The sequence below is a fragment of the Syzygium oleosum genome, unplaced genomic scaffold (genome assembly GCF_021117445.2).
Source record: "Syzygium oleosum isolate NSW1041296 unplaced genomic scaffold, Sole_v2.1 Sole_v2.01, whole genome shotgun sequence".
NCBI lineage: Eukaryota > Viridiplantae > Streptophyta > Magnoliopsida > Myrtales > Myrtaceae > Syzygium > Syzygium oleosum.
In genome coordinates, this window is record NW_026607485.1 from 24,377,824 (window position 1) to 24,392,340 (window position 14,517).

Below are 14,517 nucleotides of genomic sequence, written 5' to 3' on the forward strand. Positions count from 1 at the left end.
GTTTTTTTCTGAGTGACGCTGACGCTCAACTTTGGAGAAGCGACAGTGACTACTGTGTGTTGTGTCTCTGTGCATGAGAGAGAGAGAGAGAAGGGAGGCGCGGATGAAATTGCCACCCGAAATGGGAGTTATTTACGAAACGTGCCACGGCGGGGACCCCGTCGGTCGCTGTCAAGTCGGGTCCAGGACGGACCTCGTCGGGGCTCGGGTTCGTCACGTGCGGCGCGAGGTGGGCCCGGGCGACCCGACCGACGAGGGCGTGGGACGGGACTGCGGGGGGAGCTCGTCGAATAGGGGGAGATCAAGATCTACCCCACACACACAGAGCACCACATTGGCCAAAAAACACATAAGCAAAACATATACTTTGCAAGCAAATTATACCCGTTCTACGTTGACGAAAAGAGATGCGGTTTCGCAGAGATTTCATTATGAGTTTCGAATGATGCGTGCCCGCCGAATTCGAGTCAATTTAAACGAAAAATACAATCCCGCGAATCACAAGTTGTTAGTTATTCATAATTTGTCTCTATTTTCAACCCGCCAAAATTTGAGCTGCAAGCTAACTTTATGATTACGTCAATTTGCACCCAAAAAAAAACTACGGTGAATCACGAGTCATTATCTATTCCCGATTTACCCCTAATTTCCTTTGGACGGTTTTTAAGTTAAAGAAACGAGTTAAAATACAGAAGGCTAGTGATTGCATTGTACCATATGAGGTGAAAAATAAAAACAAATATGGGGTCTTTGTATCAATGAGAGTGGGCTTCCAATCATCCAATGCAAGAGAAACTGGGATGTTAAAAAAGGGATAATGACACAAACAATCTCTAAACTTTGATTTGATGTGCAATTTGATCCCTGAACTTTCAATTTGTTCAATGTAGTCCTTGAACTTTAATTAAATGTTCAATGTGGTCCCTGAACTTTTAATTTTCAATTTGTTCAATGTAGTCCTTGAACTTTAATTAAATGTTCAATGTGGTCCCTGAACTTTTAATTTGTTCAATGTGGTCCATGTACTTTTGGTACATGTTCAATTTAGTGTCTGAACTATATGAAAATGTACAATATAGTTCCTGAATTTGAATTAATGGAAGGACTATATTGAATATTTTTATAAAATTTAGGGACTATATTGAACTTGTACCAAAAGTTCAGGGACCATATTTAACAAATTGAAAGTTCAACAACTACATTGAACATTGGGTTAAAGTTCAAGGACTACATTGAACAAATTGAAAGTTCAGAGATCAAATTGCACATTGAGCCAAAGTTCAGAGACTGTTTGTGTCATTTTTCCGTTAAAGAATTAAATGCCGCATGTATAGAAGCATTAGGCAAGAGATGAGGGCGAATTGCAAAGATGGACAGTCATCTCAAATTTTTTTCCAATTTTTTGCGAGGTTGGAAAGGGACAATAGAGGAGAGGGGTTGACATTGATAAGAATGCACCTAATCTACGTCGCTGTCTGAATCCCAACCGAGAAAAGGAACGAGTTCGCTTTGGAATGGAGTTAAATGGACGAAAGAAGAAAAAATTGGCGCATTGAGACCTAATAATCATGGCGACAAACATGCGGCACCAGACAATGCGGCACCAGACAATAATAACTAAAGTGGTTAGTTCACGGGTCACTTGCACGAATCGTGCGTTTATGTGATGGATTAGGAGAGGATAAGGCTCGGACGAGGCGATGATTTGCTGGAGAATAGAAACAAGGGGGAGGCCCTTAGCTTCACGACAAAGCCACCTTAAGTTCTTAACTACTGCTGCTTTTGGACACAAGCTCAAGGGGAAAGGAGAAAAAGGGGAGCGAGTGTTGTGGTCGCTTTCGCTTTCGCTTCATCATGGTGGGCTTTGCTATTCTGACGTTTAACGATTTATTTTCTTCCTTTTTTTTTTAAATTTATGAATTGTATAAAGAAAGGAAGAGATCGATCTTTACAGGTTGGCTGATTAACGAAAAAAGAAGAAAAAGAAGAAATTCAGGGTTGGCCAATTGTAAAACCTTTGTTAGGAGCAGAGAGAGATTCCTGCTAGGCCAGACAATTCTCGATCAAGAGATCTTACAGAATTAGCGCAATTGGACGAAGTTTTCATATAGGCGCCTACTTAGATCCCTGAGTTAGAAGTGCCAAAGAAACTCCAACAGCAGATAGTCAAAAGCTAAGATAGTCCAGCTACAGCTCACAGTCTGAAGGAGAAACATGTACGCTGGTGAGATTGTACGTGCACATCGGCTAATCATACTCCATCAGCGAAGAAAAAATTGCCCGAATCTTGTATTGGCCATAAAAACCCAGTGCCCCTTAAGTTCGAAAGGCTCTGTACAGCCCTAAACGACAATGCCACTTGAGATGGCTGGTGACCTCCCAGTCTATGAAGACCAAATGTAGTCTGATGCTCTCAACTGCAATCAAGAGTACCTGAAAGGTAAGGCAGAGACATATGGATAGCAGGTAGAATCACAAGCAAAAGCTGAGTATCGAAATTAATCATACACGCATGGAGTTCCTTACCCAATTGTCACATTTGGCAGGGCATGTGTAACGAGAAGAGGTTCTATCTTCAAGCCCAAAGTGTGTGGAATCAGAAGATTTTGCACATTCCGAATGCTCCAAGACAGTGTCAAGGATCATCATCATAAGGGGCGTCTGAGGTTGGTGACGATTCAAAAACTATACGAAGTCTTCCATCCCGTTGAAGATCAACAAGCATGCTCGCATCATTGGCAAGTTTGTCCAAATTATTACCTCTCAAGTCCAAGAGCCCAAGATTACCTATGTCGCAAGTGCATGGTGAAGTCATCGTATCACCACATATGAACAGACATTAGATTAAAGATAATACATAACACAATTTGAATAAGACAGGGTATAAGGCATAATTTAGTATGTGATTGCTAGAACTTATAGTTCACTAAAGTTTGAAAAATTCTGAGTACCTCATCTCTACAAGATTTCCATCTAAGATTACTTCAGCATTCGAAGTCACCAGAAAAGGGAAGGATGTAAAACACTTCATAACAATAAGTACACCCATTAAATATACACTACTTAAATGAAAACCGCAACATTAGCCAAAGGAAGATTGAACCAACTCAAGAATTTATAAGGTATTACTAGAACAAAGTACCTTTCGCAACTTTCAATGCTGAGCATATGACTGTGAGGGACTCTGGAGGCATAAGATTATACGCAGCATTGACTGCAATGAGCTGTGGCGCGCATTCGATAAGCTTTGACAAAAATTTGGCAGATTCAATCCCACCGCGATTTTTACTATACCAAGCAAATTAAATGACTTATCTTAATCATAGTGAATGACCAATAAGAAAGGCTTAATGGAAAACCCATGCTCAATGTTAACCTTATATCAATTTTGACAAGCTTCAAAGATTTGCATGATACTTTCTGTAACTCTTGAAAGCCAGAAGAATCCAATCCAACACCACTTATATTAAGTACTGGAATTGCTGTGCCCAATAACTTTAGCAAGGCTTCTGCTACATGGCTAAACAGACATAAGACCAAATTTAATAAACCAGACAAAAATAAGCTTCAGGAGTTAAAGAGTAATTATAAGGCTAGAGAAGTACCTGCCAAGCCTATTATCTGAAATAGAGAGCGAACCAAGTGTTTTATCTAAGGTGGATAGGGTACTTAAGAATTCGATAACTCCGTCGGATGAAAGCTCGCAGTTTTCCAGACTTAAGTCAACCAAGAAAAAGCCTTTTCCAGATGCCTCAACCAAAAAGGGAATTAGATGTCTGCAGAGGAAAATACTATCAAAGACGAATAACAAGCCATGCCCCACAACTGTGAAGATGTAAAACTTGTACTGACCTTAGTCCATCATCCCCAATGGGATTCTCACTTAAATCTAGTGTTTGCAAGGCAGGCATGTGAGCAAGAGCATGTCTAAGATTGTCTGCATCTTCTCTGTGAAGATTATTTCCCCTGAATGCAATGATAGCAAAATTACAATAACTACAATAAAAGTACGGTGTCCAGGATTTTATCACTTCCACCCCTACTAAATCCAAGCCCAAGAAGGATAATAAGAGAAAGGGGTACAGATTGTTTATCTAAAACCATTAATTCTGCATATGGTCGGGGTCATACCTCAGATTGAGCACACACAATGAAGCCAATGATTTGCTAGCTCCGATAGATGAGATCGCGCTCCCTTTATATTTCCAGGTGAAACTAGAAAGCCATCCTGCTATCTGCAAGTAAAGTACATTTGATCTCAAGTTAGTTTTTTCCCTGAGAAACAAAAACGATGGAAAGAAAAATTTGCGTATTATGCACCTCATTATCAGAGAGATCAAGGATGGATAGGTCAGATGAAGCATCAAGAAGTGTAGTAAATACCAACCCAGCGGAGTGTCTATCCAGGTGGGCGTCACAAAATCTCAGTGAATACAAGTGCCTGACAACAAAAGTTTCAAAAGCGAAATCAGGAATCAAGGGTTAAAATTCACTGGGTAATACAATCACTAAGCATCTGACAGAGCAGTATATGCCTCCTATATTCTGAAATACTGAAGTAGCTCTCTTCCCCAGATACATAGACGGCCATATCAACTGGAGAACATGAATTTCGTGGAAAAAGGCGCACAAGGTCCCGTAGTACAAGGACTAAGAAAGCCAACTTCTTTAAGGGTCTATCTTGGTTGACTTTTACTTTTTGCTTAAATTAAATATTGTAGCTCACGTAATTTGACTTTGCTCAAACCCTAAACACTTGAAACTTTCACAGCATACGGATATTGACACGTAGATTCACATATGATTTTTTTCAAAATTAATTTTAAATTCAACTAATACTTTAAATTTTGGCGGGAACTTTTTGCTTTTGCTGGATCTTAAACAAATAAGCCATTAAGTTTTTAAGCTAATACACTCAACTCTCTGTAGAACACGTAATCCAGTCATTTGCTCATTGTCACACTATAAAAGGATGAAATAAAAAGTAGAAATTGATCACAACATTTGCAAGATGCAAATATTACTGTCCCAATGACGCCCATCTCTTCTGAACAACACATAATACAAACTCCATATACGTAGGTTCTTAATATTGGATTTCAGGCACTTAGTAAATAGCTCTTAAATATTATGAGGTGAAAATCATGCTGCATGCAGTTGTTATACATCCACAGTGAATTCTCTTGTATTACTTGTACTATATGGGTTCATAACTTCTTGGGGATTCTTTAAATATTTACTTTATAGCACAAAATAAAATAACACAACAGAGTCCATAACGTAAAGTTTTCAATTGAAGAGTGAGACTAAGCAAGATAATGTGCAATCAGAAGTTGGTTATAGCACAAAACAAAGATTACCTTCCGCATGAAAGAAATGACGAGAATTCAGAAGGAAAGACCGAATTGCTGTCGAGAAAGCTTGATGCGTGAACGGAGAATTGCACTATTCCATGAGATTGCATTCCCTTAACATGAAGCGAAGCACATATTGAACTCACTGAAGTTGAAGGAAGTTTGCAGTGAATAAATTCAAGGGATGTCAATGTTTCAGAGTTCTGGAGCAGAAGTTGGCATAAACCATGAACCTGTAGAATCGTGTTTTGTAAGCTTTCACATCTAAAATAGAAGGGTGTGCAGAATGCTTGGTTGATATTTTGTCCATGACAAGAAGCGAATTGAAAGTACTAATATCATAACCAACATTCATTCATAGCTAGAAAATTCACTAAAATGTACCTACTTTGGTTAATATGGAATTGATCATACATAATTAAAGTAAGAGAAATGCTCTTAGGACGTGACAACTATGAGTTAGAAAAGCATGAACCCCTCAGGGAAAAAATAACCCCACTTTTCAAACGACAAAAAAAAAGCAAGAATTTCAGCTCGAGGGACAAAAATATCCATGAGCTTCTACTCTTGGGACAAAACCAACCTCACTTTTCAATTGAACAAAAAAAGCATCTGAGGTGGCTAATTGAACTTCACGAGTTGCTCAAACTCCACAAATTAGCTCAAAATAGATGATATGAAATCCTATTTTGCAAGCTCAATTTGGGGAAAAGTCTTAGGCATCCAATTTGTGAACTCGAATTGGAGATAAAATCATTTGTCTCTTAAGAATGAATTGAAACCCTACTCAAACTACATCCAATTTGTTTGAAAATACAGGTGTCAATTTGCTCAGTTGACGTGTCTATTGTACACATCACAGCCGTTAGCCACGCAGATGCAGCATTAGCCTTTTTTCCAGAAAAGGTAAAAATGGATATTTTTGTCCCTTTAGTAAAAGTTTGTGTTTCTTTGAGATTGTTCCAAAAGTGAGGTTATTTTTGTCCTGAGGATATAAGTTCATGGACATTTTTGTCCATCAAGCAAAAGTTTGTGCTTTTCTTTGGGTCGTTTGAAAAACGGGGTTTTTTTTTGTATTGAGGGTATTACTTCGTGCTTTTTTCTGGCATTTGGCCAAAGACGAGTTATCCAAGTATTTTATACATGACTTTGAACATCACCTCACATGCACTACCTCTATTGAAGCACAGCTACCCCATGTTCATGTCAATCCGGTGTCTTTGTTTGCAATCAGTTGCTAAGAAGTGCAAGTGAACCTTATGCCATCTATACTTACTGTACAGCTTCACACTTGGTTTGACCCCAATGGCCAGTGCCCAGGACTCTCTCCTATTGAACAGGGATTTCAGGTAACAAAAGGAAGCACTTTTGGCAGAAAGCGCAGATCTACACTACCTCTTCCTGGCAATGTCTCAGTAGAATCTTCTCAGTATTTTATGACCATCACAATTAATATCATCAATAGTCTTTGACTCATGCTCTTCTCTTACAAGAACTAAATATCACTGAAGAAAAACAGTGGATTGTGCAAAAAAATGTACGGCCACCTAATCAAAGTAGGCTAGATCTATCATGCCACGGGTTGCAGCAGAGTTGAAATGTTCCATCTTCAGTAATACAGGCTTACTTGTGCAGCTGCTTGAGTGAGTGAAGAGATGGTCAGTCTAGGAGCAGATAAATGCAAAAGGCATCATCATTTCCAGAATGGGTTTTTTTGGCTTTAGCCGTGACTCGTGACTTCTAGCTTTAGCAATGGCTTTTGTTAAAATTAGTGTTTGGCAAATATAACCCTTGCATTTGCTGACTTTATGGCTTTCACAATACAGCAAAAGAAACAATAAAAGTTCAGATCAACCAGTGTTATACGATGATATGTCATCCTTTTTTGTTGACTCATATAGTCCAAGAAATATTTGGATTAAAAGTCCAGAGTAGAAACTAGGGGCAAAACCCTCCCCGAATACCCCCTTATTAAGCAATCTAACCGAAACTGAAAGCATAAAAGAGGAACCCCAAAAATTTAAGTCTGAAAAGTATCGTGATGTTGTTTGCATATGACTAGTTCAACATGCAACATTCACAGTATCCCCTAGGCTTACTTCAAAATCATCAGCCAAAGATATGCAAAAAGGCTTATCCTGCATGCCTGCCTTGCACTACCTTCTACTTTAAATATTAAATTGTCTCCCATTGCCGGTTCTTCTTAGAAGGATTTCTAAGAGAATCATGTGGACAGGTCCAGTCCATGGGTATGTCCACCTTTAGTCATTGGGGGGGTAGTTGTGGCGGGGTGGGTTTGGGGGGAAGAGGAAAGGGTAACTTACATGCTCCTTCGTTCTGATCCACTGAAGTACCAAGCTTTCCAATCTAGAATTCTTCAACAAATGCTGAAAAAAAGAAATACTGAAGTTAGACTAACCATTTATTAATTTTTAACTCTTTGGCCAACAGACCACCATTTACTGACTCACCCAAGATGCTTACTGCTTTGCCATTCAAAAGTTTTCAGGCCAACAAAAAATCGTTTTGGATTCACACACGTTCTGGAGGTTAAAAAGATAGAGCATGCATAGAGCAATTTTTTATCTGCTCAGGCCACATTAAAAACAGACCAAACATAACATTAACAATAAAAGGTTATCTAGCTTCTCTGCATTGAAATTAGTAAGTTGAGGTACACGCAATATCATATTTATGCTAAACTTCATGTTCAGGTGCTGGAATTTATTCTCTTCAATATGCTTCACAGATCTAGCTACACAAAATGACAGATTTTCAAAGTGATAAACATAACAAAACAATAACATTTTAGAGTAACTTACACAAGTTTCTTCAACGCATAGCACATTTTGAAGTCTAAGATATCTGCAGAACAACAAAACGATAAAACAGAAACAAAGTTGCTCACGTCCACTGGAAAACAGTTTCATTATAGATTACAATACAGACTCTGAATGAGAAGTAGGCAGTTACATAAACAAGGGGATATTATTGTATCAATACAAATTTATAGAAAATTACCTAATGTAGTGTCCAAAGCGTTCGCAATGCTGATAAAGTTTTGAGTACTTGGATGTTAAAGCATCAGTTTGCCCCTCGTACCCGAGAAATTTCAACATAGCATCTGTGGAGAACAAAGATATCATATTGCAGAAAATAAATACTGCTGAGAAAAAAGAATTTTATGGATGGCCAATAATTATCATTGTGAATAAAGTATCAAAGCCTGTCTTAGACTCTCATTCTCACTTTCAAAGCTTCATCTTTGACAAAAAAAATATATTTGAGACATACAAAGGACCTCAGGAAATATACCTGAAATTCTTATTTCGCCTAGTTTCCCATCAAAGGACGGGAGCAATGCAACCTCCGCTGCTTCATCTATGCAACTGATTTCCAACAAGAAGAACAACAGAATCAAAACGATGATGAAAGATAAATATCACCCGATGTCTAAATTCAAAACTACTCATCGTACTTCCGCAAGTGCATCTCCCAGTAAGCCTGTTGCCAATCAGCTGGTCGCACCTGGTCAACGAGCTCCGCCCAGCGCCGCTTAAACAATGACCTCCACGCATCGTCGAAGCTCCCATTCCTATCGCAATAAACTCGAATTCAATATCTTCTCTCGAACAATGACTCGTCCAATAGGATGCTCTCTAATAAAACTCAAATTAAGGCACGACAAACTCTCACAGACCTCGCGCGTTTTCTACCATTCGTGAAGCAATCATTCGCGTCATAATCGTCCCGTTTCCATTTCGGCCTGCTCAAAAGAAAATTTCGAGCTAACTTGTAATAAAGACGGTCGGTCAACAAGGAAAAACACGATTGGTAAGAAAGACACGGCAAAATTAACAGATTTCCTACTCAACTCCACGGTAGTTAGTCTCCTCAATTCGCGAAAATGCGCAATCCGCCATCACGCACACACACAGAGTCAGATGTACGCATCGCAAAACGAAATCGACTCTAATGGAATGATTTCAGAGCAAACAGGACGAGTCCCACTCACATCCCGTTCTGCAGCTTCTGCAAGCTCAGCGGCGGCAAGCGAGCCACCAGGGTGTCGAACAGATGCGCCGGGAGCTCGTAGACGTGCGGAAGGAGATCGTCCCCTGAGATTTTCGCGGGCGAAACAGCAGAATCAGAGCGAGGAAACATCTCCCTCCGTGTCAGCGACAGGCAGAGGCAGAGGCAGAGGCTGCGGTTGCCGAACCGCGAGGGAGGAATACTACCTCGAAGGAGCTCGTTCTCGACGGCTTCCAGGGAGAGAGAGACGAGCGACGGAGCTGACCTCATGCTCGGCGGCGGCTTCCGGCGGGGAGGAGGCGGAGATCGATTCGCGGGAGGAGGAGGAGGAGGCGGAGCGAGGAAGGCGAGTGAGATTGGCTGCTCGAGCTCGAGGGAAACGTCTGCTTCGATGGATTTACGCGCCCGACTTTGTTTTCTTTTGGGCAATGTCACGAATGGTCATAAATTTTGATTTAACTTGCAACGCAGTACTTAAACTTTTAATTTATTCAGTATAATTTTTAAATTTTAAATAAATTTTATATATATTTAATCTAATTAATAAATTATATAAAAATATTCAATGCCGTATTTTTATTAATTCAGGATCAAGAATAATATTGAACATCTTCATATAATTTAGGAACGAAATTGAACATATATCAAAAATTTAAAAATCACATTAAACAGATTAAAAGTTTAGGGGCCATATTGCACATTAAGTAAAAGTTTAAGAACCGCATTACATATTAAGCAAAAATTCATAAATCATTTATGTCATTTTTCTTTTTTCTTTCTGGGACAATGTCAAAGATACTAGAGCAACTCTTGCTCAAATTAATTTGATCTTAATAAATTTTATTATTTGGTGACATCTTAAATTTTTTTTTTATTCATGTTGACCAATATGATATATTCTCTTTGAATTAAAATCAATTTAATCTGTCCAGTCAATGCCGTCGGTTGACTCGTGATGGGAAAATCCAATTTAGTCTTGGCATTGCCAATGTTACCATTAGCCACCATGGGTCTACGGCCCAACCGACGAAGGAGTGACCGTTGCAGGTGTTTGCCGACGGCTTGCAACACTTGCTGGCAAGTAGCGATACCGGCGAGGGTCGTGTCCATGTCTCACTCAACCTCTCTGTCGCGTGCGGTGCACTCCCTCCACCGTTGATGTGGGTGGCATTCACAAGCGACAGAGGTGAGCATTCGGCTGCCGGTGAGGGCCTTGCCACCATTGCCCGAGCCAAACAAGGGTCTAGCCACCCTCACCCATGGCTGGCAATGACGCCGTCGCCGTTTGTTTGTTGGAGCAAGCACAAGATGGTTTTTCCTTTATTTTAAATTCCAATTTTTCATATTTTTAGAAACCTCAACTTTATCTTCTCTAATTTTTCTTTCAAATTTGTAGAAGGGACGGTTGGTGATGGGCAGCTGCCACGTAAGTACTTAATGGCTATTCAATTGCCACATCAGCATTTCCATCCAATTTTTTTGGTCAAAATCCCTTCCAATTAACGAGAGTCGTGTATAATCGTTAGTAGTAATTTTCTGATCAATAATTCCCAAATTAAGGAAAGAGAATCACACTATTTGAAATGAAAGAAACTCGTACAGAGGAGCGAATTGTCCAAATTAAATGGGTAAAATAGTTACAATCAGGGAGCAATTAAATTCGAAAGGGGTTGAGAAAGTGATAATAGACAACGTATCGGTGATAAGATCGAGATAGCGCTATCAACAAGTGATGTGATAGTCATGAACAATTATATAATGTAGTTATCAACGATGGTGAAATTCATTGATGACTACGAACAATGTTTAATGATGACAAGGCAACAAAGTTATCGATGTGCAGTGGTGTATGGTCGACAAACATCTCGTTTTGATAACAAGACCTATATATAGCCAGTCATGATAAAATTGGCTAAGTGTTGGATACATGGAGAAGGAGAAAGTAGGCAAAGTAAAGATACCGAAGGCCAAGATACCGATTGACAGTGAAGTCCAGTGGAAATGAAATTGTAACCGCATTTAAAATATTAGTTGCTTATGAGCGATTATGTTTAGTAGATTACAAAAGGCAGTGTGTAATTGTAAAGAGAACAATCATCATGAACGAATTTCTTATTTACCTTTTCAATTTATCAACTTTAATTCCTTGTAAATTCCTTTCCTTTCATTTACCGTCTTAAATTCTTGCTATACCCATTGAAATCCTGTACAAAATCACCATTGCGTTCCATAAAAAACCAAAAAAAGATCAACCTTCTAGTGAAAGGTTTTTCACTATTTGGGACAACTCCCAATTTCAAGTGAAACAATAGTATATATAGAAATATATGCTTCCAAAGATAAAGGAAAACAATTAATAATCACTCATTAGAAAAGAGAGACTAATTTAGTACAACAGAAAAGTCTGAACCACAGCAAATCATGTTACGCTTGACATGTGGTAAGTACATACTCCAATAAGAAGACACTTGAGAGTTGGAGACTGATTGCTTGCTCCGAAATAAGTAATGCTGCTACCCGAGAGACTTCAATTGATCAGATCTTGGAGTCCAAGGCCATGATGGTGCTCAGGTTCATCGGGCTCATGTAGTCGGTCGAGCCGGTCAGGATCTGTCGGACGATGATCCGGTTCGCGCGCTCGGTCGGGTGGAACGGGTCCCAGAATGCGTACACGCTCCGGTCGGGACACAAGTTCGAGAGGGTGGTACATACTCCCAGCCCGTTGTAAGGCCCTTGTCCACAGCACGCCACTTTGGATGTAATAAAGCCTGTGATCCGAAATTGGCAATCAGGATAGGCAAATGAGTAATGCAAGCAGCACCGGAACAAGCCGCGAACTGGTTAAGGAGCCATAAAGGGAGCATAAAACGGAGGCAAACCAAATTGTTGGGGGTTGTTGATGAAGTCCATGTTCATCTGGAACGCATTAGCGATGATGAAGACGTCGGATCCGATCTCCTGGTTCAGTCCTCGGAGCATCTGGACGAGCGCCGGGTTGAATATGTTGGCGGCTCGTTGCGGCTCCGGTGCGCACTCCCCGTTCCGGCTTCCTTGCGAGGCTAACTCGGCCGGCACGCAGCCCAACGGCCCGGTCCCCGTCACCAGCACTCGGCGGGCTCCCAAGTCGTACAGTCTCTGCAGATAGTGTCACATTAAGCACAAATTTGTCATCTCCTACTACGACTTGGCCAAGAAATTTGGTCAAGGGGTGATTGTTCAATCCTTGAAGAGGATGAAGAGAGGATTTAATAAATCATTTAGGTAATTCACCCGGAGGATATTTCTGTACTCGGAGATGAGGTAGTCGGAGAAGGCTTCGATGGAGAACTGGCGCCGCCTCGGGGTGATGGGCGTGAGGAAGTAGTTGTTGACGAAGTCGTTGCCGCCGAGGGTCATCAGCACCAGCGCCTCGTTCACCAGCTGCTGCGCCGGCTCTGCTCCGATCAGCGCGCTGAGCCTCGCTTGGTACACTTGGAAGTTCGCGAATTGCTGGAACATCCTTATTATGGTAAGCTGCACAATGATAAGAAATCAACAACAAGAACATCACAGCTTAAAATTTCAATCAGCATTGACACATTTTGAACTGGAATGTACGTATTCTCACGCCCTTAATGGCATTACATGCTCGACATATACACTTAAGATATGATTGCATGGTAATAAATCTACGTAATTGAGTCATAATGTTCTTTTTAGCCATTAAAAGTTAGATTAATTTCTTTGATTTCACTTTTCCAAATGAATTAGTTGCGCGCGGGCATCAACATCTGAAATTAAAGCTTGTTGACCACCATGTCCCTTTCAACACGAGCCATTATCATTTTATTTTTACTCCATTACTATAAGTTTCATAGTTTGGCTGTCCATATACGTTAGAAACCCTAATAGATGTCGACACTTTATGTTCCATTGTCAGATCTCCATTTTAATGGAGGTCTACCTGCTTCTTCTTGTGGGGACTGCTTCATTAATTGGTCATGCTAAAAAAAAAGGAGAGAAAAGAGAAACAGAGAATAAGAACTTATAGGTGAAACACCACATGACCAAGATCTTTCGCTCTTTAGGGGATCGAAGAACCATACAAACTGAACGCCGGTGTCGTTGAGGATCCCGATCCCCGCGGACGCGAAGTTGGCGCCAATGAGTAGCTTCTCTCCGGTGAGCTCCGGGTTCAAGTATGGCAGCGCCGGCTCTGAACCGATACTCTCACCTAGATATACATCCCATTTGTTTACATGTCAAGTGCTAAAACAATAAGCAGAATAATTACTTGGGAATAATGTCATTATGGAGCAAGAAAATCTGATCATTTGAGCTTCTTTTGTAAACTGACTTCACAAGTTACTCTTTGATTATTCTTATCAAACCAATTGTCACATAATCACATTCTTCTCAGTGACCACATACAAGAACCTTCAGCAAATCTCTTTAAGCTTCTTTTATCAAGTGACGATAACGACTTCTCATTGACCATCCAAATCTTACAAACAAGTCACTTTGTTTAGTGATCCTAATTAATAAACTTGAAGCCCATATTTCATCTGCAGTATATAATTCTTCACTCGGCATATGTTACTGTCAAATTGTTAAGCATGCATATCCTTGCTCCAGAAAAAGAAGAGGCAAAACCCTACCCTACATAAATCTATGAGCACGAAGTCATAATCACGGAGTACAGGAAATTGACATACTGATAAGGTCGGGTAAGTTCAGGCCGTTGGAGAAGCGGCCGGTCGGCCGGTGGGACGGATAATCAATGCCATATGGGGGGGAGTCGGCGCGCGCAATGGTGACCAAGTAGTTGTTGTTGCCGCTGTCGACGAGAGAGTCCCCGAACACAAAGAAAGCTCGAGCCGCTTCCGCTCGCGGTGGTGGTGCTACAATGCTGAGGGATAGTATGACCAGGGAAGCAATCACTGAACTAAGCCGTGGGCTAGACATGATGGAGGAGGGGACTTACTCTCTCTCTCTCTCTGGTGTGTGTGTGAAAAGGAGAGCGTGCGTGGGGTTTTATAGAGGGTTTTTCTGATTATGGAGGATCCATCTTATCATCATGCGAGATATAAGCTAAGTTCGTGAATTCCTATTCTGGTTTTTCTATTTTGGGAGGCTTCTTGTTCTTTGACCA

At 40.5% G+C, this 14,517-nt stretch overlaps 2 protein-coding genes across 3 annotated transcripts; both read right to left on the minus strand.

Moving 5' to 3' along the window:
• Window positions 1-2,081: 2,081 nt before the first annotated feature.
• Window positions 2,082-9,796, minus strand: LOC115676272 (uncharacterized). 2 transcript variants are annotated; one of them, XM_030599154.2, is made up of 17 exons: window positions 9,593-9,796; window positions 9,370-9,472; window positions 9,055-9,120; window positions 8,833-8,949; window positions 8,670-8,743; window positions 8,376-8,478; window positions 8,177-8,219; window positions 7,679-7,741; window positions 5,361-5,587; window positions 4,321-4,441; window positions 4,132-4,235; window positions 3,853-3,966; window positions 3,606-3,776; window positions 3,377-3,520; window positions 3,143-3,288; window positions 2,527-2,787; window positions 2,082-2,417 (listed from the first exon to the last, which is right to left on the minus strand). In XM_030599154.2, exons 1-16 carry the CDS (start codon window positions 9,654-9,656, stop codon window positions 2,636-2,638), a joined length of 1,812 nt encoding a protein of 603 aa, XP_030455014.1. In that variant the 5' UTR covers window positions 9,657-9,796; the 3' UTR covers window positions 2,082-2,417; window positions 2,527-2,635. The 2 variants fall into 2 exon arrangements, with proteins under 2 accessions (XP_030455014.1, XP_030455013.1); XM_030599153.2 differs by having other exon boundaries at window positions 2,082-2,433.
• A 1,957-nt stretch (window positions 9,797-11,753) lies between these two features.
• LOC115676016 (GDSL esterase/lipase At4g28780-like) lies at window positions 11,754-14,389 on the minus strand. The gene is made up of 5 exons (XM_030598857.2): window positions 14,081-14,389; window positions 13,472-13,599; window positions 12,657-12,899; window positions 12,266-12,521; window positions 11,754-12,154 (listed from the first exon to the last, which is right to left on the minus strand). Exons 1-5 carry the CDS (start codon window positions 14,328-14,330, stop codon window positions 11,922-11,924), a joined length of 1,110 nt encoding a protein of 369 aa, XP_030454717.1. The 5' UTR covers window positions 14,331-14,389; the 3' UTR covers window positions 11,754-11,921.
• Window positions 14,390-14,517: the final 128 nt, after the last annotated feature.